Here is a 25,685-nt window from a genome sequence, read left to right as displayed (position 1 = left end):
TTGGAAAAGAATTTCCAGACATGAGGCAGAATGAGCAGAGAATAAAGTTTATTAGAGTGGGAGACACCATTAGAACAGCGGGCTGGCTCAAGGGAGAGCCGAACCCTTTTGCAGGCTAGCAACCACTTTTTATAGTCTCAAGACAGAAAAAATTCCTACTGGAATGGTGGCACTGGGTGATTGGTTAGGATACTATGGGGTGGATAATGGGGTGGGTATTTTACTTAATATGGGGTCAGGGAATTGGCCAGTTTAGATCCAGAGGCTCATGGAAACAGTTGCTATGGGGCTTGGTAGTTCCAGAGATTTTTATCCTGTGACCCTGGTACAGGGCTCCATACCTGTGACCTTGCATAGGGCTCCACATTAAGGGCAACTAAAACACCAGCACTTTCTAAAATAAAGGACAAGAAAACAAAGTTTTTCATTTCCTAGTGTTTTGTTTATTGATATTAGAGAAGCTGCATAGGCTTTGGGGGAACAGCTGTTGTTCATTCAGCAGGAAACCCACTTAACAGTTCCATCTCATGATCAAATGGTTTATAGTTTTAGATAATGGAGAAATAATGAAGTAAAATATCAGTCATCACCAGGAAACTCAAAATAAAGCAAACACTTTACTAAAAGTTCTTTGTTTTCTTAAAGTCTTGTGCCTAGGGTAATTTCTGTCAAATACATGACAATTTATGCGACTGAAAGATACGATCTTGCATATAAAAGCAAACAAAAATGCAAGAAAGTTTGGTCATATAAGAAGATTGGACTGGTTTTAGACTTCCCAGCCAGATCCTACAGTTTCATTCACTTCTTTCTAATGGAAAATGGCATTCACCCTGGCATTCAAGGTCTTGAAAGCAACAATTGGTATTCAGGGGCTTTGTGCTATTTGCAGAGAATAGTATGTAAATAGTTGGAATGCAGTGGGTCAAATCAGAAAGAATACCTTAAAAATTTTGGGAACAAATATTTAAACAGTTCTACTTTTGAGGCCTGCTAGAATACTGCAAGTTGGTAAATAAGGATCGGAACATAGGCAAACATGACAGCAAAATGTGAGGTAAAAGCACGTATTCTGTGACTTAAGATCACTACATATTATCAATAATAAAAAAAGAAATGACGAAGAACAAACTGCCTGTACCTCTGAATGATGAATACTATTTCCTAAAACTATCCACTTGTAAGGAGGAAGGACAAGGAATGACAAATTTCAATAATACAACAATTACCATTTTTTAAAATATCCAGGCTTCTAATATTGCAAACACAATGTAAAAATAGAATTTGGCACAGATAAAAATATATTTTTTTCTGCCAAAGAAAATATTTCAAGTCATTCTTTGCAACTGAGCCTTTGTTTATCTGGAGAATGACCATTCCTTAATATGCACCTCATGTTTTCTAATGTAGTTTGATAACAAGAAAAAAAGTAATAATAATTTAGTAATTAAGCACACATACACACATACACACATATATATGTGTGTATATATATGTATTTCTAAAAATAATTTTCTCAAAAATAGTGTTTTATCTATACATATATAGATGCTATTGCATATGTGTGTATCTTTACTTAGGTTCTAGGAGAAGGACTGACTTCACTTTGGAGCAAAATAGTTTTCTAAGACAATATTGCCTCTAAATCATCATCAATCTGAAATAGAAAAATATGTCTTTTACTCCGGAATTCCTTTAAAATCAACTGCAAGTAAACTAGAACAAACTATATGCTTCTTTTTAACTTTGAAACTGAGCATCACTATTCCTAGAGTGTATCAACTTCAGGATAAAGTTTTGCTTTCATCACTGGAAACAGAAAACAATAATAGAAACATTCTAGCAATGACAAATAAATTAAAAATATGAACTCTATTAAGTATAAAAAAAAGCATGATTCCTATTAGCAGGTTTTTCCTTCCAGTTCAGTTATTCAAGAAACTATACTAAAATTAAAACAAGATATTATATCTGAATAGCATATTTTTTATATGTGTTAGACATTAGTTATAGCAATTCATATTAATCTGTTTCTAATTTTAAGAAAGTGTTTTATGTCTTATTGAAAGATTTAGTGTCCACTTCATAATATGTTCCACTTAAACTTTTTATCTTCTTGAGGCTATTCTGTGTATCTATCTCCTTATGAGATAATCACAGATATACACAGAAGATATCAAAATCTGCATAAGTTCAAGTCCCTTATATAAAAAGGTATAGTACTGACATATAGCCTATGTACATCCTTTATACTTTATATATCCCTTATAGTTTAAATCATATCTAAATTACTTATGATAGCTAATACAATGTGAATGCTATGTAAAGAGCTGTAAACACAATGCAAATGCATGTAAATACTTGCTGGCATGCAGGTAATTCATGTTTTGTTATTTGGACTTTCCTGGAATATTTTTGATCCCTAGTTGATTGAATCTGCACATGCAGAACCCATAGGTACAGAGGGCCAAATGTACATAATTAGAAACTTATTCTCAATCGTGTATAAAATTGATTCTGGAATCAAATTAATCATTTCAGGCATTTATAACTCATTCATTCATAGGCCCAATAAATTATTAATGATACATTTTACATATGATCAAATAAAAATCAAATGTTAATTACTGAATCAATAAGGGAATAAAGCCCTAGTTATCATTTTGCTTAAAACTATTTCAAAATATATGCAAAGTTTGAACTAGAAGCTGGGTACTCTGTCTCTGTCTTCGGGTTTCTACACGCATACTCAGAAACTGCACAAGCCTCAATTTCCTTAACCTGTGAATAAACGACCAGCACTAGAATGGTCCTTTCTTCTTACAAGATTTTTATGTTTATACCTGAAATAATACTCCCACAAAATGTTTCTTAATAAAATTTTAATTTACTGACTTTAATGTGACAATTTTAATTTTTCCCCCAGCTTTACCGAGATGTAATTGACATATAGCACTGTGTAAATTTAAGGTAAACCAGGTGATTATATCACATGTATATACTGTGAAATGTTTACCACAATAAGGTTAGTTAACACATCCTTCCCCTCACATAATCACTGTTTTTGTTGTTGTTGTTATGGTGAGAATATTAAAACTCTACTCTTATCTCAGTAAGCCTGACAAGTTAATATGATATATATCTATACATATACAGTTGACCCTTGAACATCATGGGGGTCAGGGCACGATCCTCCATGCAGTCTAACATCTGATTAAAACTTACAGTCAGCCCTCCACACTCATGGTTCCTCAGATCCTCTGTTCTGCAACTATGGATTCAACCAACCATGGATCATGTAGTACCGTATTATTTGCTATTGAAAAAAATCACTTTATAAGTCGAACCATGCAGTTCAAACCCCTGTTGTTCAAGGGTCGACCGTGTAGCTTAAATTAGGGGAAGTTGATAGAGGTTTTTAAATTAAATGCTGCTTCAGTGGTTTCTGTTACATGCTATACCTTATTTTAATAATCTATCCAATAAAAATCTATAGCTCATGCACTTGAAATCACCTAAGGACATGAGAGATATATCAAGGGAGTCATCGAGAGAATAACAAAAATAGATAGAACTGCCCGTGACATGCTGTGATGTCAATTTATCTATGGCACAATTGTATGTTTCTACTTTCTTGCAATGGGTCAGGCAGAGAGATTTTGTAGCTGAACAGCATGCATGACACTGAAAAAAAATATCATATACATATGTATGAATTTTTTTTTAGGTAACCTGTGTAAAAGTGGTCACATATGTCTCTGCCTGGTTAAAAGCACAGAGCTGCATCCTTGATGGATCCAGTTTGTTTTTACCCCTGTGAGAAGTAAGAAAGTTAGGTACTGAGGTATGGAAGTGGAGCATGATGGAACAGCTTAATCAACTGATTTAAATGTTTAAAGTCACATACCTGTAAGTAGAAATTAGTTACATTTGACAATGCACCCTATGCTAAACACAAAGAAATATATTTGCAACACAGTAATAAAATTATGTATCATTCAACATAGACTGTAAACAATGAACTAAACAGGTATATCATTCTGTTTTTTACGAGATGAATTAAATACTGTAATTTCTGAAGGCAACCTTTTGCATTCTGTTTGCTCTTCATAATAGACATTTTAAAGGAAGTGATCCTCAATTTTGGAGTGGGGTAAGAGTGACAGTATGTGGTTTTTGAAGCATCCTCTAAAATTAGCATTGATGATTTAATTTTGACATTTCAAATGATATCACATGAAAGGAATGTTTTCAAATTTATCAAAATATAACAATTAAGAAACATTGATTTAAACATCAGACCAAAATTTCATTGTTTTTAGACACATGAACAAATTCAATAAAGAGGAAAAAATTTTAAACAGTTTAGAACCAAATCTGCAAAAAAATGATCTAAGTGAAATCCTATAGGGGTATTCTGTTTTGTCTTTGTAAGAATCTATGCATAAAAGATAGGATCAAATGTCAGCTCCCCCCAGAAGTATAATTGAATATTGCCAAATCAAATGCATTTCTGGAAAAATTAATATATTTTCTAAAATGGAATAATGAGAAGAAATCTAAACTTCCTGCAACTGCCTCTTAGCGGAAAAAAACTACAAAAATCTTAGAAGAGACAGACCTGACAACAGTGTACTAAAACCACCACATAGTAAAAACACATAAAATATTCAACATAAACCACCATATAGTAAAAAACATAAAATATTCAACCTTGATGACTGCAAATATTTAAAATTTGTATCAAATCAATAAAAGGAAGCAATAACAAGTAAGCACACAAATTTTCTCAAAACATGATGGCTTGCAGAAACTGAATACTGAATAGATGAATGGGTGGATGGATAAGTGAATAAGTGAATCAGATGAATAGCACAACTGTTTGTTGCTCTGCCTGGGGTTTCCATCCCTACCACATTCACACAAAAATATGATCTCCATTCTTTAATGTCTAGCTTAGGTGCCACTTCCTTTCACGTGCCTTCAACCTAATATAATCTGTTACTCAACGCATCCTCATTGGACTGGCTTCTCATTCTCTCATGGAATGTGCTTTCTTCTGCTTTGTGTTATATTTTGAAGGTAGACTATAAGCTAATAAATTAGCACTAAGGAGGATTAGAAACTGAACATGAATCAGCAAATGCACAATACCATTATAACAGAAAATCTGACCGTGAATTGCAGCATTACAGGGATATAACAGAGAATACATTCCTACTCATGCTTTTGCCTTTCCATGATATATATTAGAGGTGGTTAAAGCCTGGAGTTCAAATTTAAAATGACTCTCAGAAACATCAGCAACTAACCTGCACTATTTCTTAATCCTTTAGCATTTTAGTTATCTGTAGATATAGATTAATATCACCCTCTTTCCCAGGTTGCTGTAAGGAGGAAAGTTATATAGCGTATATCAAAGTGGCTAATATATACATTCTCTCCTTGGTCTCTTTGGTGCTTGCTTTCATGTCCACTTGTCAAGTTATTCACTTGTCCTCTTCCTCCTGTGGTCCCTGTATTGCAGTGGACACTGTGGTTGCACTGCCCAGATCTGCCTTTCAAACAAGCTACTCATTCCTCCACCTTCTAGGAGTATTGGCAGCTGAAGGCTCACAGCTGAGTCCCTCTCTGGGAAATGAAATACAGAAGGGAGCTGCCTTACCCAAGGTCATACTCCCTTCCCTGGAAGAGTGGAGGGAGAACCTGTATCCAATGACTGATGGGTTCAGGGCACACAGGTTCTGAGCCCTTGCTTTGATCTGGGATTACTCCAAAGGCTCATACATACCAGCGATGTCTGTAGAACCAGCTGAACCCTCTGCTACAACTGCAGAGCATGTCAACTCTTCCCTCGGCCCAATCAACTTGCTTCCATCATTTCGTACAGGTGTTAGGTGTTTAACCTGAAACACTACTCACAGTTGGTTTCCCAGGGAACCTGACCTAAAATTTACATGCAAAATTCCAAGCTGTCTACAACTCTGAGTTATCTTCTTAAAACCTCCAAATATCTACTGTTCACTATCACTTAGCTATCCTGTGAGTAGTATACAATTAAGATGTCCCCAAATTAAACTCTCTCTCCCCTACCCCCTTAGTATTTCCCTCCTGCATATTTTTAATAGCATCAATATCCATCTAGTCGTCTAAGCCAAAACTCTTTATTATGAATTACTTTGTATCTCCCAAAATATATGTTGAAGTTCTAATGCCTGTTACCTTCGAATATGAACTTATGTGGAAAGAGGGTCTCTGCAGATGTAGCCAAGTTAAGATAAGGTCACTGAGGTGGGCCCTAATCCAATATAATTAGTGTCCTTATAAAAAGATAAGACAGGAAGAATCCCATGTGACAAAAGAAGCAGAGATCAGAGTGATGCAGCTGCTAATCATGAAGGCTAAGGATGAAAGACCACCACCAGAAGCTAGGAAAAAGCAAGGGAAATTTCTTTTTAGAGCCCACAGAGAGAGCATGGCCGTGCTGACAGATCAGTTTCAGACTTACAGCCTCTAGAACTACTAGAGATACAGTTCTTGTTGTACAAAGCCCCGGGTCTGTGATACACTGTTATGGCAGCCACAGAAAATGAATATGCCCTTTGAAACAGCTCACAATTCACATATCCAGATCCTGAGCCCTTGTATTTTAGCTTACAAGTGTCTTTCACTTATCCCACGTGTCACCATCACTCCCTGACCTGGAGCCTTCATCAAGTGTCCTTAGGATGGTTGCAACAACTTTCCATCCTCTCTGGTTCCTCACCTTTATTACACCCCCAAACAAGCTTCCTTTAAAAGTATAAGTCTGCTAACAACAAAGAATAACAAAACAAGACAAAGTTTTCCCTTTCTGTGAAATAAAAAGAAACCTACTTCAACCTCCAAATCACAGTAAGTCGTCACTCACTATCTGGCTCCAATCAACCTCTGTCACCTACTGCTTCCTGCGTGGCCATCCTCTCATGTATTTAATGGGTGTTTTTGTATCTGGATGCTTCCACACAGGCTGGGCCCTTTACATCTACCACAAAGGTGTTTCTCTGTTCTTCTTTGTCTCTGTCTCCCTCCATTCCTCCCCTTCTCTCCCTACTCTTTCTCTCACCTGATGAATTCTTTTTATTATAAAACATACTTCAACTGGCATCCCCATTGTGAAGTATTCCAATTTATTTTCAAGGTTAGTCACCCTAGCCTTATCCTGCCTCAATATTTTTTCTAAAAAACCTGTTTTAATTATTTTTATATATATATTTATAATTCCTGATTTTTTTAACCACTTACAACACTTTACAACAACACCAAGAAGACTCTGAACCACATCTCCTGAGGAAATGAGTACATTGCTGACATCTTTCTAGAATCCAGCAGGCATACGGCAACAAGCAGGTGCTTAGGAAATGGAAGTCGAAAAAATGAATAGCCACAGTTAACGGAATATATACTCATGGATTCCTTTGCAATTTTTTCTCCCACAATAATCAAAGTGAATGAGGGCTTTAGGTGGCTTTCACTTCCTTTAAGAACATAAATTTTGCATAACTGTTTTTGCAATGTTTTAAATGACACTTCCTTGAAGGTGAGAAGTTTGATTAGATAAATTTGAAAGTTTCATTGCTCTCTCTCCTTTCTCTAAGGACCTCTGCTAGCTCCATCACAACTTGGAGACAATGTTTCAAAACACTGAAGAACCGCTGAGGAAAGCTAAGTATTTGCATTTGGAGAGAGGAAGAATGAATGGGGAGATCTTTCCATGAGGATGTTTTCCTCTCTGCTGAGTACACAAGATGAACAAATTCACTTAAGCAAGCATTGATAATACATTTGTCAAAAGAGCATTAAAGAAGATTTAGGGTTTTAGATTCATAGCTACCAGCGTCTCTGAAACCTGTCAGAATTTATTCCAAAAACCACATGACTGTTATGTTTTAAAATATTTGGAGAAATAAAATGGATAAATTTAATATTTTCCCCTGAAATTTACACACATATTCAAAATTAACATCACAAGTCTATAATTAACATCACAAGTCTATAAACTGGTTATTTTTCTTTCATCTTGAAAGCAAAAAAGGAAGTAATCTGTAATAACTGAAAACAAAAGGATGTCTCTTTAACCCTCTAAGAAAGAGCTCTCCATTAAAAAAAAACTTACTAATTTAGTTTTTTACAACTTTCAATTTTGAGATTTGGCACGATTTAAAACAGAAAAAAAAATTAAGCCAGATGCCAATCACATTGAATTATTGCACCTGGCTGAAAAAAAAAAAATTTTTTTTTCTCTAAGCAACTATTAGCACAATGCCTGGAGCATAGTAGATCTCAATAAATATTTATTGAATGAATGGATGCATTTCATGCTTCATTTGAGGCTCATAATAATGAAGCACTTCAATGCTAATGGTGAAAATCTGCAGTGTGTTAATGTTTGCCAAGGGCTGCACTGCACCCCAGGAGGAGATTGATTCTGAGGGTGGCCATCAGTTCAGCGTGTATTCCGAGAAGCAGTGACAGGAGCCTTATTCTCATGGGTCCCTAGAGATGACAGCATGTCTTTCTTGATTCTGAGACAGTCTCATCCTCAGAGAAATGCTGGTGTTCTAATGCCAATTATTGCCTCAAAACTCTTAAGATATTTTACTCAACACCTTACTTGAACTCATCTCTGGTCATTTTCTGATAAGGTATTTGATGACAAAATATTTTGTCTTCATTCTGGAGTGTATATATCTAACTGTCTATCAGAAGAAGAAAACTTGCCTGAGAGCTAATGCTAGAAGAGGGCAGAAAAAAGGAAAAAAGGATGTTAGGTCATAACAGACGGGGTGGATTTATTTTCCAGATGGGGAAGGGGAAAGTAGGAAAGGTCAGAGATTTTATTTCCCCCTGTTCAAAATGCAGATTCTTAAACAGACAAATGTAGAATATATCCCCAGCCCTTGAATAAAGAAAACAAATTTTCAGAAACCTGGATCAAGACAAGCCAGAGATGAATTTAGGTTCATTTATGCCCACCAATCCATCACAGTGGTCACTGGGAACAGTGCGGCAAGGATTCTGAGAGTGCATCCAGACTTAGGCAGAGAGCATCTGCAGGATGCAGCCCAGAACAGGCATTTGTAACAAGCTCCTACATTTGTCTTTACACATAAAAATTTAACCTGTAGCAAATAGCTGCTTACAGCGTGTACTCAATTTCATACCCATGGTAATTGTTAATTGGGCACTTATTTTTCAGCAAGCACTTGTTTGTTTACCCAAATAATGTAATCTTGATTATAATTATATTTTGCATATAAGTAAACTAGAAAAAAATAACCAGAGGATTTTGTAAATTGCTCAAACCATGGAGACAGTAAATATTAAGGCTAAGATCTAAGGCAAGAATTCTCTCTCCAGAGGCTGCCTTCTTCACCATACTCCAGGTAGTGCTTAAGACTTAAATAACCGAAATATATTCAGTTGGGCAATATTTTCTATTGGATAATCATGATTTGCCTTTTTGGGAAAAGTTCATCAAGAATTATTTCAAAGATGAAAATATAGGAAAGATACAAAGGAGAGAATAAGCAGTTAAAAAACTGGGAACTCAATGGGAGCTGAAGATTAGGGGAATTAGAGCAGAGAGCTTAGCCTGAAATGATGTAGAAACACTTCAGGTAAATAAGGAAATGTGAATTTCTTTTAGTGTTCTGAATTGAAAAATAAAACCAACAAGTCATAACTAGAAACATTTAAATCACAAGGCACTGGAGAGGAAGACTCTAGATGCGGGTTGTTACACTTGGCAACTGCTTAATACTACATAACAAATTTCTTGTAGATCTTGAAATTTCACTACTTTTCAAGTCCAGTATATAGTCAAGCGGGTTTGAATACACTCAGGGTGACACACTTTTGAGATATGTCATGGAAAATGTCTTATGAAGGACAAAATTACATACATACATACATTACATAATTTAAAATCTGAATTTTTAGAGGCTAATAATGATGATGAATACAATAATAAACACGATACCTAACATTTGTTTGCTGCTGCTGCTGCTAAGTCGCATCAGTCATGTCCGACTCTGTGCGACCCCATAGATGGAAGCCCACCAGGCTCCTCTGTCCCTGGGATTCTCCAGGCAAGAATACTGGAGTGGGTTGCCATTTCCTTCTCCAATTTGTTTAGGGCTTACCAACTCAAATAGTTTGCAAATGACTTAAAGAAACTAGTTTATGTATTTTTAATTATGACCTGCAAGGTAGCCTCAAGCTCCTGAATATGATGCCACATATTTCCATTACTATGAAATAGAGAAAAGGTATTTTTTCTCAAGTAGTTACGACTATAATGTCATAAAAAACTCAATGATAATTAAGAATATTAAGTTACCATCAAATGGTCTTTGGATAACACAGTTTAAGTGCACTAAATTTCATGCTTTTTAGGTTTAGGAAAGGTTTATGGGACAGGTGGCAGAGCAACTTTATGAATGGTTAAAATAGTCTATTTCAGTACCAAATAACCTATAGATGAAATAATTAATTATAGAAGTTGGATACTATGTCATCACAAACCTCCTCTGGATACCACAGGATATGTAAATTCTTCAGAAGCATGGCTCAGTATCCCAGAGGAGACAAACTGGGTATGAACCCCTTTAGGAATGTGAGTTTTATCCCTGAAAGGGACAAAAACAGGAGAATAAAGGCAGACTTATGCACATCAAGACTGGGACTTGATTTTGCTTTCCCTTGAACGAGTTTCATAACTGTAGATAATCTAAAGTTGCTTTCTCTTACTGGCTTTCTGAATTAGAAAATGAGGTGCTATACGGGACAGGTCTATTAGATTCCCTTTAAAATGTTATAATTCAACATACTAAGAATATGATATTTGCCAGTGACTTAAGGAGATCCATGTAAGGATAGCCACAGGCTTTGAGGAAAGAAAAAATGAACAGGTAAGAAATTATTCCTCTCAAATGTGAAAGTTGCTCAGTTGTGTCTGACTCTTTGCGACCCCAAGGACTGTATAGTCCATGGAATTCTCTAGGCCAGAATACTGGAGTGGGTAGCCTTTCCCTTCTCCAGGGGATCTTCCCAACCCAGGGATCGAACCCAGGTCTCCCGCACTGCAGGCAGATTCTTTACCAGCTGGGCCACAAGGGAAGCCCAAGCTACCAAAGTGCTTTAACACCCAGAATCTCAAGCTTATTCAGAAAGTCTGCTAGGCAGTTAGGGTTTTACAACTCTAAACTTTGTAGGCAGAAAAATGGGTAATTGAATTCATTTTTCTTTTCACATGAGTCTAGACTCAGATTACTGCTTCTGCACAGGGTATGAGGAATCTAATTTTCTACTTTCAAACCAAAACAACTACACCTTCTGAATTTTTGGAGTTATTAACCTCTTCCATGCAAAGATTTTTAAAATAAAAAATAAAATATTTTATTCCTTACTTTGTGATCTTGGAGATAATTTCTTTGGCTACTTAAAATATACATTCATAATTTATTAATCATATATTTATTTAATGAATAAGTATTGAGCATTTACTATGCACTGAGTATTGGTTACATGGCCAATGCACGTGTGTACACATACACACAGAGCTGTGTATCTTTTTCCAAAATCCACTCTAAATTTAAGAAGGATAGGTCTTAATATGCGTGTGTGTGTGTGTGTGTGTGTGTGTGCTCTTTCACTCAGTCATGTCTGACTCTTTGTGACCCCAAGGACTGTAGCCTGCCAGGTTCCTCTGTCCATGGAATACTCCAGGCAAGAATACTGGAGTGGGTTGTCATTTCCTACTCCAGCGGTTCTTCCCAATGCAGGGATTGAACCCACACCTCTTGGGTCTCCTGCACTGGTAGGTGGATTCTTTCCTTTCCCGCTGTGCTACCTGGGAAACCCAGATCTTAATATAGGGTCAAGCAGATAGAAGATGTTTGGGAAATACATGTCAAATATTTTCAAATGTGACCTAAAGAGAGGAAAAATATTGTAAAATGGTATCTTAAAACTTTAGAGAGATGCCATAAAAATCCTGTCATAAAACTCACTTATGATTATATTCTATATTAATAAAAATGCAGCTCAATAATACTTTGAATATATGCCCCTGGAGGTGGGGAAGGAGGATACAAAAAAGTTGTAATGAAGCTTCCTGTTCTCAATGAGTTTACAGTACCATTTGATGCATATAATAATTTTTTAAGAATATAAAATATAATGCTAAATAATAAGTACAACTTCTGAGCATTGTGAATACTGTTCTAAGCATTTTACATGTGCAATTCATTTAACTGTCACCTAGCTCTTAGTAAGGGCTAATAATTTTATATACAAGGAAACTGAGGGCTGTGTCTTCAAGGGCATACTCAGGATTTCGACTGAAGAAGGAGACCCCAAGCAAAATCACGCAGGTTGTGAGTTGTATGTGGCCCAGAAGAAAACTGGCTTGGTTCAGGTGTAGGAGCCCCAGGGTGAGGACTAGGTGACACAGCCAGTCAGTTGGTTGTGAGGGCATGATATGAAGGCTTTTACCTACAGTGCACAATTCAAATCTATCTTGGGGATCAAGGATACTTCAAAGGAGTGATGTCATTAGGATTGGACTTGAGTAAAATTAATCAAACAAATGGATTAGAGTAGATGGAAAATGAAGGCAGAGACATCAGTGGGGACACCATGTGGAAATGGCTTAGCCAAGCAGAGGACAAAGGCAAAGGTGATGGAGAAGAGCTGTGGATTCAACAGACACTATTAAAGGAGACTGCATATGACTTTACAGTTGATGACAAATGGAATAAAGGAAAGGAAGACTTAAATATTCCCAAACTTTCAAATCTGGCTAAATAAGATTGTATCAGTTATTAAGAACCAGTAGGTAAAACCTTACCACGTGAACCTTCAGGAAGTTACTGTACAAATTCACATACACACAAAGTACCTATTAGTATGCATATTAGAAAAGAATTCACGACAGCAAAAATCTGAAATTTTAACTCATAATAAATAACATTAAACGATATATGTAAAAAAACAATCTTACCCCTTTGCTGTATTCGCTATCTGAGTCACTGCTAAGCTCCTCAGTGTTCATAATTTCCAAATCAGATTCCCCCGGTGCAATTGGCACTGTCACTGTGAGGCTGGGATTATGAATAAATGACTGACCATCACTTTCTTCCATTAAGTATTTGTCCATGCTGTTTCCAAAACCGCTGGTTTTATCTTTTTCTTTGTGGAATTTGTGATCCTTGCTCATTTCAGCAACTGTGCGGTTAGAGATGTAGTTTTCCTTTTTACAATTCAGATCTTCTGTTTGTCTAATCTCTTTGGAAATCTTTGGCTTTTTGGAAAATGCTTTTAGAACAAACTCACGTAAGGTTTGTTTCACGTAATTTATTCCCTTCTTAATTCTGGCCACTGCAATCTGGAGGTTGTTTGCATCAGTGTCTTCTTCAATGGCTGTAAGATTGTCTGAACTAAATGAGCTCAGTAATAAAGCAAGAAATAGGTTGAGGACCTATGTCAGGAGGAGAATAGGGTTGGGGAAACAGGGAGATGGGAAATAAAAAAGAACATAAATACAGTTTTCTGAAATATAGGCCAAAATCCAAACCAGCAATGAAGAGCATTATACATCTTCATCCATAGATAAAAACACGGGATGGGGCAGCAGAGGAGAAGCTAGAGTTCTCATCAATCTCCCCGTGTGTGAGCCTCTGTGAACGCTGGAGCAGAGGTCAGCCCGACCCTTAAAGGGCCAGCATGAGGAGCAAAGAGAATGCTCCCACACCATTACCGTGATGTCATTCCTAAACTCATTTCTACAGCAGAAAACCTGTGTCCAAATTCCCTTTTATGCGCCTAAAATGCCCTCTTGACATTTGCCTTTAGTTAATATTTGTTACCTGTGAGAAACAAGTAGAACAAGAAAATTGTGACTAGTGTCTGTTGTGCTGAAGGTAACTTAAGCCAAGATCTGCATTTATTTTTCCCAGAAGATAAACTTCACTTATTGCAATAAGTGGAACATATAATGCTTTCAGAGTTCCTGTAATAAAATATTCTGTCCAAAAATTGTGCCAACTTGCAACTTAATGAGACTTTTAAAGCAAAGAAAAAGATCTGCCCATTGAACCCAATTCAAATGCGATAATGGCATTATGATTGGGTGGCTTTACTGTCAATCATTTTGGCCCTGGAAAAGATTATAAAACAGATCAGGATAACTCCTGTCCTTGAAGCAAAATTTTGTGTGCAAAACCATTTCTGTTTTCCTCCTAGAGGTAAGGGTACAAGTAAACTGAATATTATTTAAAAAAAAATTCTCACAGAGGGCTCAAATTATGTAAATTATATTTTATATAAAAAAAAGATAATTGAAAAAGCCTTTCGTGTAAGTCTCTTCATGGCTAGAAACATCTACTTCACATTTAAACAATCAAAATTATACCAAACTGAGGAAAAAGGACTCACCACTAATTTTGGTCACACCTAGAACAATTTCTCAGAAATGTAACTAGAAAAGCACAAGTAAAAAAGTGTCTGTGTTAATATATCAGGCTTAAGAGAAGAATCTGAGATGGAGGGGAAAGAGAAAATCACAGGAATCAATTTGATGAATCATTAAGAAATTTTGAGACTATTTCCTGTTGGTCTTCATTGTCAATAAAAAAGTATATTTCGCTATAAAATATATGTTCATTGATGTGTGTGTGTTCTAATAGGAATGGTGATGACAAACCAAGGGCTCATTTTCCCTTTAGTTTTCTTAATCAATGCAAATGTTAATAGATTTTTTTTCTTCAAATTTGTAATTAGATTTAGCTTTTCCAGCTTTATTGAGATATAATTATCATATTACATTGTATAAGTTTAAAGTCTACAACATGGTTTGATGAGCATATAGATGGCAAAATGATTACCACTGTCGTGTCAAGGAACACCTCCATCATGTCTCATAATTATCATTATTTTTTTGTAATGAGAACATTTATGTCTATTCTCTTACCAACTATCAAGTTGGCATGGGGGCTACAAGGATAAAAAAAAAAAATCTAGCAACTTGTTTTCAAGTCAATGGGAAGTGAAGGTACTAAGCATATGGCTGTTACCATATACAACCATACTTGATGAGCAGTCTGACGACAGGCTGACCAACTACATCAAACGAACATGATGGCTTTGAAAACTGAAGTGAGTCACTGAAAAGCATTTTATCCCAATTTTCTCCTGCCTCTAAGCTTGAAAATTCCCACCAACAGGTAGGTATAAGATAGAAGGAAACAGAAGGCATACAAGCTAAGAAAACACTAATGGAGAAGTAGATTACTTGTAAAAGAGATGCTATAGAGTAGTGGTGGGCAAACTTTTTCTGTAAAAGGGCCAGGTGGTAAATTATTTAGGCTTTGTAGGACAGAGGATCTCTGTTTATGTAGAGTAAAACAGCCACAGACAACATGAAAATGAATAAGCATATCTGCTTTCAATAAATTTTGCTTATAGAAACTATAATTTGAATTTCATTTAATTTCCCTGTGCCAAAAAAAATATTTTTCTTTATATTTTTAAACTACTTTAAAATGTAGAAAACATTTTAGCTTTGCAGGAATCATACAAAAACGGGCAGTGTGAAGGATTTGGCCCTTGGGCCATATAGTTTGCTGATACTTGTTACAGATGCTAGTCTTATATATGACTATAACACAGCAGGACTAGGCCCTCCATTTGCCTTGTTCCATTATAAATTCATTTTGTTATTATTAATTTAATCATATTCTGTTTACTAGCATAGCTTCATGTTTGAATCAACATTTAAAAGATATGAAAACCATGGATTAATTCATATGCCATTACTATCAAAATGAAAGAAGTAGAAAAATGAAAACTTTCCAATAAAATAAATATTGTGAAAGCTATAAATAAGCATTATCTGGCAGAGAAATTAAGACAATAATTCATTATCTTTTCTGTTCTTCACTGGATTAAAATAGTCAATATTCTATTACAATTAATGGCTTTAGACCTAATTAACCCTATAATTATAAAAATAAATGATCATATCATCATATAATAATTTTCTATGGAGAATTTTAAATGTATGAACAGGCGATTACATACCACCAGGTTTCCAATGACCATGACCATCATGTAAACAATAAGGCACATGGCTTGACCAGCGACCTCCATGCAGTCCCACATGGTCTCTATCCACTCTCCACACAGCACCCGGAACACAATCAGGAAGGAGTGGAAGAAGTCATTCATGTGCCAGCGTGGGAGTTTGCAGTCTTCACTGATCTTGCAAACACATTCTTTGTAGCTCTTACCAAAGAGCTGCATGCCAACCACAGCAAAAATGAAGACGATGATGGCCAACACCAAGGTTAGGTTTCCCAGAGCCCCCACTGAATTGCCAATGATCTTGATCAGCATGTTCAGTGTTGGCCAAGATTTTGCTAACTTGAAAACTCGGAGCTAAGAGTAAACACAAAACTTATTATCAGTTTTTATGAAAAAGTTCTCAATGTTTCCAGTCTTGAACTTTGTTTCAAAATTTAATTCTAAAATATTATCATTATCTAGTTAAAATCAATTATTTTTATTATTAATTTTTAATCTACTGTCAATATTCCTATTATTTTGTTATATTTGCCACTATACAATTACTACACATATTTTGAAGAAACTATAATTTTAGTTCAGGATAGTTACAGAAATCTCTTATCACAGTATCAGATATTATATCCTTTAGAATTGATCATTTATCCTTAATTCTATTTTCTGATACTTTCACAATTTTTTTTCATGCTGACATAAGGAGAAAGTTCAATATATTAGAGGGAAAAGGATTAAAAAGTCATTTTTTTTTAAAATTTTTGACATCAGACAGCAATTTTGAGGGGATTAACTTTATGAAATCCACAAACTTATGAACATATTATAATGATTGAAATTCTATAAACCATAAGCTTATTATTGTGATATAAATTACTGCCGTATCATTATACTAGCATATACAACTGAATACGTCTTCAAGATCCCAAAATTAAAACATTCAAATATTGTTGAGCTCTTTAAGTGCATTTGCTACTGAAGGAATTTCATTTTACTAGCTACTGAGATCTAATCTTATATTTTGAATCACATCTCCAAAAGTTAAAAAAAATAGTAATGTAAACCCAAAGAATCACCCCTTTATACATAGACTATAAAGGCAAGGTTGGGTCTATATTTACCAGTCTGAATGATCGTAGAACTGACAATCCTTCCACATCTGATAGAAAAAGTTCCACTAAGCTTAAGGTCACAATAAGACTATCAAAAATATTCCATCCTATTTGGAAATACTCATATGGATCCATGGCAATTAGTTTTAAAACCATTTCAGCTGCAAAGATGCCAGTAAAGACCTACACGAGAAATAAAATATATTTCTAGTATTAAAAGGTATGAAAGCAACCTAATGATGATAATGACTATTTGTGTAGCATTTACTGTGTTTCAGACAATGTGCTTTATAAGATAGTTTATAAACATATATTATTATTTCATTTAATCCTTTAAACCAACTATTGCTATTCCTATAGCTATAAGCATTGAAGAGTTAAGAAGCTCTGACTCTATCAGTTTTCATCACCTTTAGAGAGCATTTTAGAAGAGCACACTAAAATCTCTGATACATAAAAGTTTTGAAAATTAAGATAGGCACTCTTTGTAAAACACTTACTAAATAACTTATGTCAACAAGTTATTCTGGAAGATAGTAGAAAGGAAATATATTGATACTGAAATTTTGAGCCAGTCTTTTTTTTGGTCTGACTGCTTTTAGAGTAATAAGGAATAAGTTGACTCACTCCAAAGATGTATCAGTAGAAGAGGAAAAAGTATTTAATCGATACAGTGGCAGCTAAAGTAAGATTTTCTACTTAGTGATGTCTGATTCTTTATGACCTGATGGACTGTAGCCTGCCAGGCTCTTCTGTCCATGGAATTCTCCAGGCAAGAATACTGGGGTGGGTAGCCATTCCCTTTTCCAGGGGATCTTCCCAACCCAGGGGTTGAACTCAGGGCTCCTGCATTGCAGGCAAATTCTTTCTCCTCTGAGCCAGCAGTGAAGCCCCAAAGATTTCCAAAGCTTTGACACAAAAGTACATCACAAAACATCATTAATTTACTACATGGCATCAAAAGGACTCATTTAAAAAGGCAACAGCAGAAGTCTTATAAATCACTTGGGTACAATTTGATTCAAAGAAACAGCAAAGAAGGTTCAAAGGGAAATAGTTAGCTCTGTAACTGTGAGTCATTTGTAAAATAATATATCATCAAGAAGACTGGCAGGGAGCACCCAGATTTGGGACTGTATAGACAAGAAACATGATGAATCATTTTTGGATTCACAGTGATACAGACAACTCAGTGAGAAGGTACTGGTTTTCATGATCTGACCTCTACCAACAATTAGAAACTAGATGGTCCTGCCCTTTTGCAATTAGGAATAGAAAGAAGAATGCTAACTCAGGGCACCTGAGTTTAAACATCCTGCCTTGGAATATGTGTAAGAAATTTTGGATAGAAGACCAACTCAGAAACACTCTTTGACTTCAAATAGCAATTGATTTGGGACCATGGCAAAAGCAAAATTATCTTATACAGACATTTTGCAAAGACATCCAGAGTTATTCACGATTGATTAAGAGTTACACACTGGGACCTTTTGGCTGTGAAATAGAACTTCTGCCTGGTTATGCAGATTGCTGGAAACTAGCACTTTCTGTTTGCCATAAGGCATTAATTAAGTGTGATCACCACTGCCCATTTAAGAGGTCACTCTGGCATCAACTTTCCTAACAGAATCCTATATCTTCCTGAAGCTTACAGATCCTTTCTAGGCTGCCGTTATTTCTTCTGTGTCCAGTTTAATCATTTTGACTTCTAAATATTCTTGTTCTTAAGGCTTGTTTCTGCTGATTCATTGAAAGCATGATGATTATAAAAAACAGATAATTAATAAGGAGCTACTGTGTAGCACAGGGAGTTCTGCCCAATACTCTATTACAACCCATATGGGAGAAGAATCTAACGAAGAGTAGATATACATTATGTGTATAACCGATTCACTTTGCTGTAAAGCAGAAACTAACACAACATTGTAAATCAACTATACTCCAACAAAAATTTAAAAAAAAAGCAAGCATGATGATTACGATGATGATGGTGATGACTGATGAAAGCAGGTATAAGTACTTACTATATGCCTGGCTAATAAGTAGAAAGTCTTCATTCTTCTCAATAAATATTAATAAATAAGCATTAATTTTATTTATATATGTAATATAAATAAAGCATTATTGTTATATTAAAAATAAAATATTATTTTATAAAGAAAACATTATTATTACATAAATGAGAAAATGAAAGAGTATAGATATTAAAATTTTTTCCCAAGGTTATATAACCAGTAGGAGGCAAAACCAGGACTCAAACTAAGGACTTTGGGATTCCAAAGGCCTGAATCCTTTACCTATATGTCAAAACAAAGTATCCATAGTTTTTCTGAAAACTTGTAGGGTATGTGCTCACAAGTAAGCTGCAAAATAATTATAAAATGGCTAAGAAAGTATCCAGTTTTCAAAGTGTTGCTGCTAACAGACATGCCTGTCAGAAAACAAACACACATTTGCTCCCAAGATGGTGACCCATTATGGAGATAATGCTGTTACTCATAGACCTCAATATGCCTGCAGAATTACTTTAACATAGTGTTTATCACCAGAAACTTGTCTCTGAACAATGACTCACATTGTGAATCCTGAACATGCATAACTACCTAGCTAAATGTCCATCTGACTTAAAAAAAAACAAAACAGGAATGATAATCATGACAACCAAAGAGAGACATTCAGGGTACATAATACACATTAACAGGCTTACCAAATTTCCCACAACGAGCACATTTTTGAATTCCTCAGTCATTGGGTGATGTTCCATAGCCATGAACAATGTGTTTAAAACTATGCAAATGGTAATAGCAAGATCTACAAAAGGATCCATTACAATAAAATAGATAAATTTTTTGAATTTTATCCAACATGGAGAGCAATTCCAGATCAAGAATGTGTGTGCAAATCTATACCACCAAGGTGGACATTTCTGTCTGGACTCCTCAAGTTCTGGAAGAAAAAACCACAGAGATCACCAAGTTAATCATTAACATATTATATATTTTATTGTTAACCAGATACACATCAGCAGTACACTTTAACATTGAAACAAGTCTTCTGCTTTATACTTTGTAAGTTTAACAATATCCTTTCTATGAAAGCATAGCATATAACATAAAAATCTTATATCATGCATTCATTTATTAGGTCAATCATAAGAAGAAGGCAGTGAAATTAATGAATGAGAGCATTTATGGGTATCTCTGAGAGAAACAAGCACTTAACATATGATGTTAAAAGAACTGATGTTTTCTTAATTCAGATAATGTATATATTTAAGATAAATGTATATAAACCAATATATATACATACAAACACACACACACACCCCAATATATACATTCCCCTATGCCCTGAATCCATTACAATAATAACACATTTCTATTCCCTCCAGGAAAAGCTTTTGCCAGCTCACAGGTGAAAATAATCCCAGGACCAAGAGACTAGAAATAATTTATAGAGCTATTCATACAATAGGTAGCACACACCATTAGCCCATTTAGTTCTCATCATAAATTTAGGAGGTGGGTGAGAACTTTGTCTGGGCCCATCATGGGTGTGTTGGGGGATGAGGTGGTAGCCCATAGACAAGGTGGAACCAGAGGCTTGTTGTGGGGAGAGAGGGTGGGCGCCAATACATTGTTGAAATTGCCGCCCTTTGGCTGATCACTACTGTTCACATCATATTCTCTAAACTGCTTTCTCTAGCGCTTCTGCATCACTATCTTGACAGATGTTGTGTCACATATTACCATTTTACAATTTTATAGAATGTTCTCAGAAGCAGAAACTTACAGAACCTGGAAGTTGGTATTGTTTTCTTGTCTGTTAGAAAAATGATTAATTTCGAGAGACTAGGTAAGATTTCTAAGAGTATATACAGTAAGAGAGTCACATAGCCCTGGGCCACCCTCACTGTCTTCATTTAGTACCATAAAGCTATTTATCTTTGAAAGGTCATTATCGTCCAAAGAAAGAAAGAAAGAAAGTGAAGTCGCTCAGTCAGTCAGTGTCCGACTCTTTGTGACCCCATGGACTGTAGCCTATCAGGCTCCTCCGTCCATGGGATTTTCCAGGCAAGAGTGCTGGAGTGGATTGCCATTTCCTTCTCCAGGGATCTTCCCAACCCAGGAATCAAACCCGGGTGTCCGCCTAGCGTTGCAGGCAGATGCTTTACAGGGAAGCCCTTATCACCCAAAGCCTGTCTTTAATCACAAAGAACTTAATCCACTTTTTAAGCACTAAAGACAATTCCATTAGTACCTATTGGTTAGTCTTACCATTGCTTATAACCATTTTATATTCTTTGAATTCTTCCTAAGTAGTTGCTGTATCTATTCGAGGCTGACCGGACTTACCTGAATTTTGTTTAAAAATCTGTATGGTTAAGAGAATGTTATTCCATACCTTCTACAGTGTTTGTTAATATGCTTGCCCTACTCATTGCCCTTTGTCTGAGATTGGGGTCATTCAACATATCCTCAGAAAGGAGGTAAGAACTGTGACGTCTTTTCTTGTGTATTTGATTGGTTGTACCCTGAAAAAAAAAAGATGAATAATTACAGTTTAAGAATGGAATTTCAATAAATTGTAGGTAGAAAATAAAATCTTGCCCACAAAGTTGTAGTGAGTAATTAGAGCCTAGACTGTTGATTTGAGTCATGGCTCTGCCATTTACTGGCTGTGTATCATAGGAGAGTTACTTAACCTGTCTCCATTTCATCACTGGTGAAATGGAAATAATCATAGTACTTGCCTCACAATCTTGTTATGAGGATTAAATGGCTTAACACTAAGGAAATAAAAACTAAAATGAGCTGCTTTCATTGTTATAATCACTATCATTATCTATCTTTCTGGGTCTCCAATTTATTCAGATAGCTTTACTATGTAAGAGTCCTAACATGAAAACAGCTAAATAAGTTTTGCAATTGTGTGTGTGTGTGTGTAAAGGAAGAACTTCAATGTTCTCTGATAAGCTTCTGTAATTATTCTTTGTTGGGGCAATAACAGGGCAATGGTCATGACTGTTTCTCTTGCCAAAGCAGATCTCATGAACTGCTCTGAGTCTATCAAGATGAATAACTCAGTAGAAAAACAATGATTAAGACTGATGGACACTGTATCAAAATGGAGAATGTAAGCTCCATCTAAAAGAGGCTTCAAAGGATTGCTGCCATGCAGGAATATGAGCTCAATTTTACCAGGTATACCCATATTTATGTAAAGATGTCTTATTTCTAAATCTTGGCAGCTAATTCAGAGTTAAAACACTGTGCCAGTTCAGTGCAGGCCAACAATACACACACACATACACATATATACATACAGACAACCAGACAACTTTATGGAGAAGGAAATGGCAACCCACTCCAGTATTCTTGCCTGGAAAATCTCATGGATGGAGGAGCCTGGTAGGCTACAGTTCATGGGGTCGCAATATGTGGTATGTATATATATATATGTGTATACACACACACACCATTCTACAAACATATATATAGATATACAGATTTAGAGTTGTAAAGTATAGTTGTTTAGATACAGTTATATATGCTTGTATATTAAAATGTAGACAAACAGGCATAAATACATGTATGTGTGTATATATGTATGCATGTCCATACATGCACAGGACACATACACATACATCTGCAGGTGGCTTCTTACAGAGATCTCTCTACAACCATGTTTTAGCTGATATACTCTCTAATTTACTGACTTTCTGGAAGCAGAGATTTCTTTTTCTGCCAAGTCAAACAAATAGCTGTGTTGATTAAAGCATTTTTTTCTCCATGTAGACATGTCTCAGGTGTCAAGGTTATATTATTTCTCATGCAATTTTTTCATCTAAACTGTACATTATTTCATGCTATTATGTTTTGCATTTATTTCTATTGAATTATAAAGTATCCACTAATTACTCCAGCTCTTTAGTTTTAGTCTTAGAATTAAGAGTGATAATGATTTTTCTGTGGTAAAACTAAGTATTAAGTGAAACATTTCATTTAAAAATAGGAAATAATCTCTAAATCTGATAAACGTTATATAATCTTTTATAGGTAATACACATTATTGAAAAGCAAAACACAACAAAGATGTGATTCTATGGAAATTTAACATGCTTGTTTGATAAGAAAAACACCTTGACAGAGGGCTGAAGCTGTATCATGCAAGCAGAGGTCACATATGACCTAAAAGCACATGCATGCATTTCAAACGAAAATACATGCGTGGCCATGGCTTTGATGGAACTTCATTCTCACTTAAAATACTTCATTGTCTGCAAATATGATTTATAAATAGGTGGCACGAGTTCAGAGCTTGTTAGGTTAGTCAAAGCCTTTCCGATATCAAGCAACACAATGGAACATGGTGAGTGACCTTAACACGTAACCAAGAAACTCCAAAACCAGAAAGATCTCACTTTCAGGCTTCATCACACCCTTTTCTCATACCACTCAATGACTCCCAATCTCTTGAAACTGTTGTTTTGGAAAGGTGTTTTATTTTTGTCTTATATGTATATGTTTGCATTTATGTATGTATTTTGGATATTATGTTTTTATTCACAGATTTCAGATGGAAGAGTTTTGGTATTTCTTTTAATGATAAAAGTGTGTTTCATTTATGTGTGGGGGAAAATCATAGTTACTCTAAACTATTCCTAAGAAGTTTACCACATCCTGGAGAGAAAGTGTGGTGGTTAAAAGCATAAGCTCTGAAACAGAAGGCCTCTTTTTGAATTTCAGGGCTACAATTTATTGGCTGAGTGACTTTGCACAAATTGTTTCATTTCCCCGTGACTCAGTTTCCCCAGGTGTATAAAAGGGATAGTAATATATCACCTCCTAGGGCTGCTATAAATACTAATGTGTCTGCTATTATTATTACTATTATTAATTATTAAGAACTCAAATAAGATCCCTTGGAGCAAGGTATATATAAAGTAGTGACTTGAAAAAATAGCAGTAGGTGGCAAATAACCAAAATCTCCTTACAGACATGTAACCTATTATCAACTAATAATGTTAGCATTATCAATGCATTTTATGCTGATACATAAATTGTTTTCTAAGGGGATGATTGATAATCAAGTATAATATCAGTAGATAGGTACCATTTTTCAAAAATGGGAGTTTAAATATCTTGGAATTGGATACCTACAACAATAGTATAAGGATTACATTAATCAGTTAAAGGTGTGTTTCTAGCATAAAAAGTATTGCAAGATTCAGAGCCATTCAGAGGACCAGAGAGAAGGCCCCTCCAGCAGGGAGAGTGATGGATGCAAGAATAAGGGCCGAACCATGCCTGAGCTATTTAAAACGTCCTTACGCTGTCATCAGAAGTTGCCTTATCTATTATCACCTCTGGCAGGAGCTGTCCATTGGGTAGCATGAGGGCAGAGGGTCCATCCACCAAGGAGACCACGCCATTGCAGTCGACAGCGCTGTGCATCTTCCCATTCACTGGCAGCACTGGGGGAGACCTACTGGCTTGGCTGATGTTACTGCTGCGCCGCTCCCGAGGTCTGTGGGGCACAAACAGGGAGCCCCTTCTGCTCTCGTTGTCACCAAAGATGCTGTGCTCATCGTCAGCAAATTCAGTCTCAGATCCAATATCTCTTCCTCGACCTTTGAAGCTGAAAAGACTTGTTCTGCTGCTCCGCCTTGCAGAAAACAAGGAGCCACGAATGCTGAGTGGTGACTGCAGGAAAAATAAAAGGTGATGTGTATCTGCTGAAGCAGACGTGCATTTCCTAGAACTCCTATGAAGACCACTGACCTGAGGGCAGAGGGCTCTGTACTGGGTTTAAAAGAAACATATTTAAAAACAAAGAAATTCAGCAAAATGACAAATTCTTTTAAATGAGGAATGAGGAGACTGGAAAAGTTCATCTTTTCAGGACCAAGTGCGTTATCTGCTACTGTATCACTCTTTATACTTCTGGCCTCAAGTTATCTCCACTCATTCTGTACCATTCATGTTGCTATAAATAATTACTTAAAAAAGAATTTGATACTAATAGCTGTTACCGAGCTGTTCATACATCAACCCCTACATTCCTTAACTTTCTTGAGGCTAAGACCACACTATGCATCTTTGCATTCCATTGCTTGCAACTCTACCCTGCACACTGAGGGCTCAGTTAAGGTCTGTTAAGAAAGACTTTCTAATACCAATGGATTTACAAAATCTTAAAAATTTCTGTTGTTGTTGTTGTTTAGTCACTCAGTCATGTTTGACTCTTTTGCGAAACCGTGGACTGTAGCCCGTCAGGCTACCCTGTCTGTGAGATTTCCCAGGCAAGAACAGTGGAGTGGGTTGTCATTTCCTTCTCCAAGGGGTCTTCCCCACCCAGAGATTGAACCTGTGTCTCCTGCATTGGCAGGTGGATTCTTTACCACTGAACCACCAGGGAAGACCCCATAATAATATTAGAACATGGAAAAG

The 25,685-nt window shown here is 35.9% G+C and overlaps 1 protein-coding gene across 4 annotated transcripts in view; it reads right to left on the bottom strand.

The window, feature by feature from the left end:
- Positions 1-25,685, bottom strand: part of SCN9A (sodium voltage-gated channel alpha subunit 9) — a 168,395-nt gene that overhangs the window by 44,445 nt on the left and 98,265 nt on the right. For 3 of the 4 annotated variants that reach the window (XM_044934418.2, XM_025275646.3, XM_044934413.2), the window contains exons 12-17: positions 24,567-24,938; positions 21,636-21,765; positions 19,939-20,177; positions 17,241-17,414; positions 16,123-16,479; positions 13,046-13,522 (exon numbers count right to left, since the gene is read on the bottom strand). In XM_044934418.2, the coding sequence (XP_044790353.2) occupies positions 13,046-13,522; positions 16,123-16,479; positions 17,241-17,414; positions 19,939-20,177; positions 21,636-21,765; positions 24,567-24,938 (1,749 nt within the window). The remainder of the gene's footprint in view (positions 1-13,045; positions 13,523-16,122; positions 16,480-17,240; positions 17,415-19,938; positions 20,178-21,635; positions 21,766-24,566; positions 24,939-25,685) is intronic. The other variant, XM_044934416.2, reaches the window with a different exon arrangement.

This window comes from Bubalus bubalis, chromosome 2 (genome assembly GCF_019923935.1).
Source record: "Bubalus bubalis isolate 160015118507 breed Murrah chromosome 2, NDDB_SH_1, whole genome shotgun sequence".
Taxonomy (NCBI): domain Eukaryota; kingdom Metazoa; phylum Chordata; class Mammalia; order Artiodactyla; family Bovidae; genus Bubalus; species Bubalus bubalis.
The sequence above is the reverse complement of the archived record's forward strand: the minus strand, read 5'-3'. Positions and strand labels throughout refer to the sequence as shown.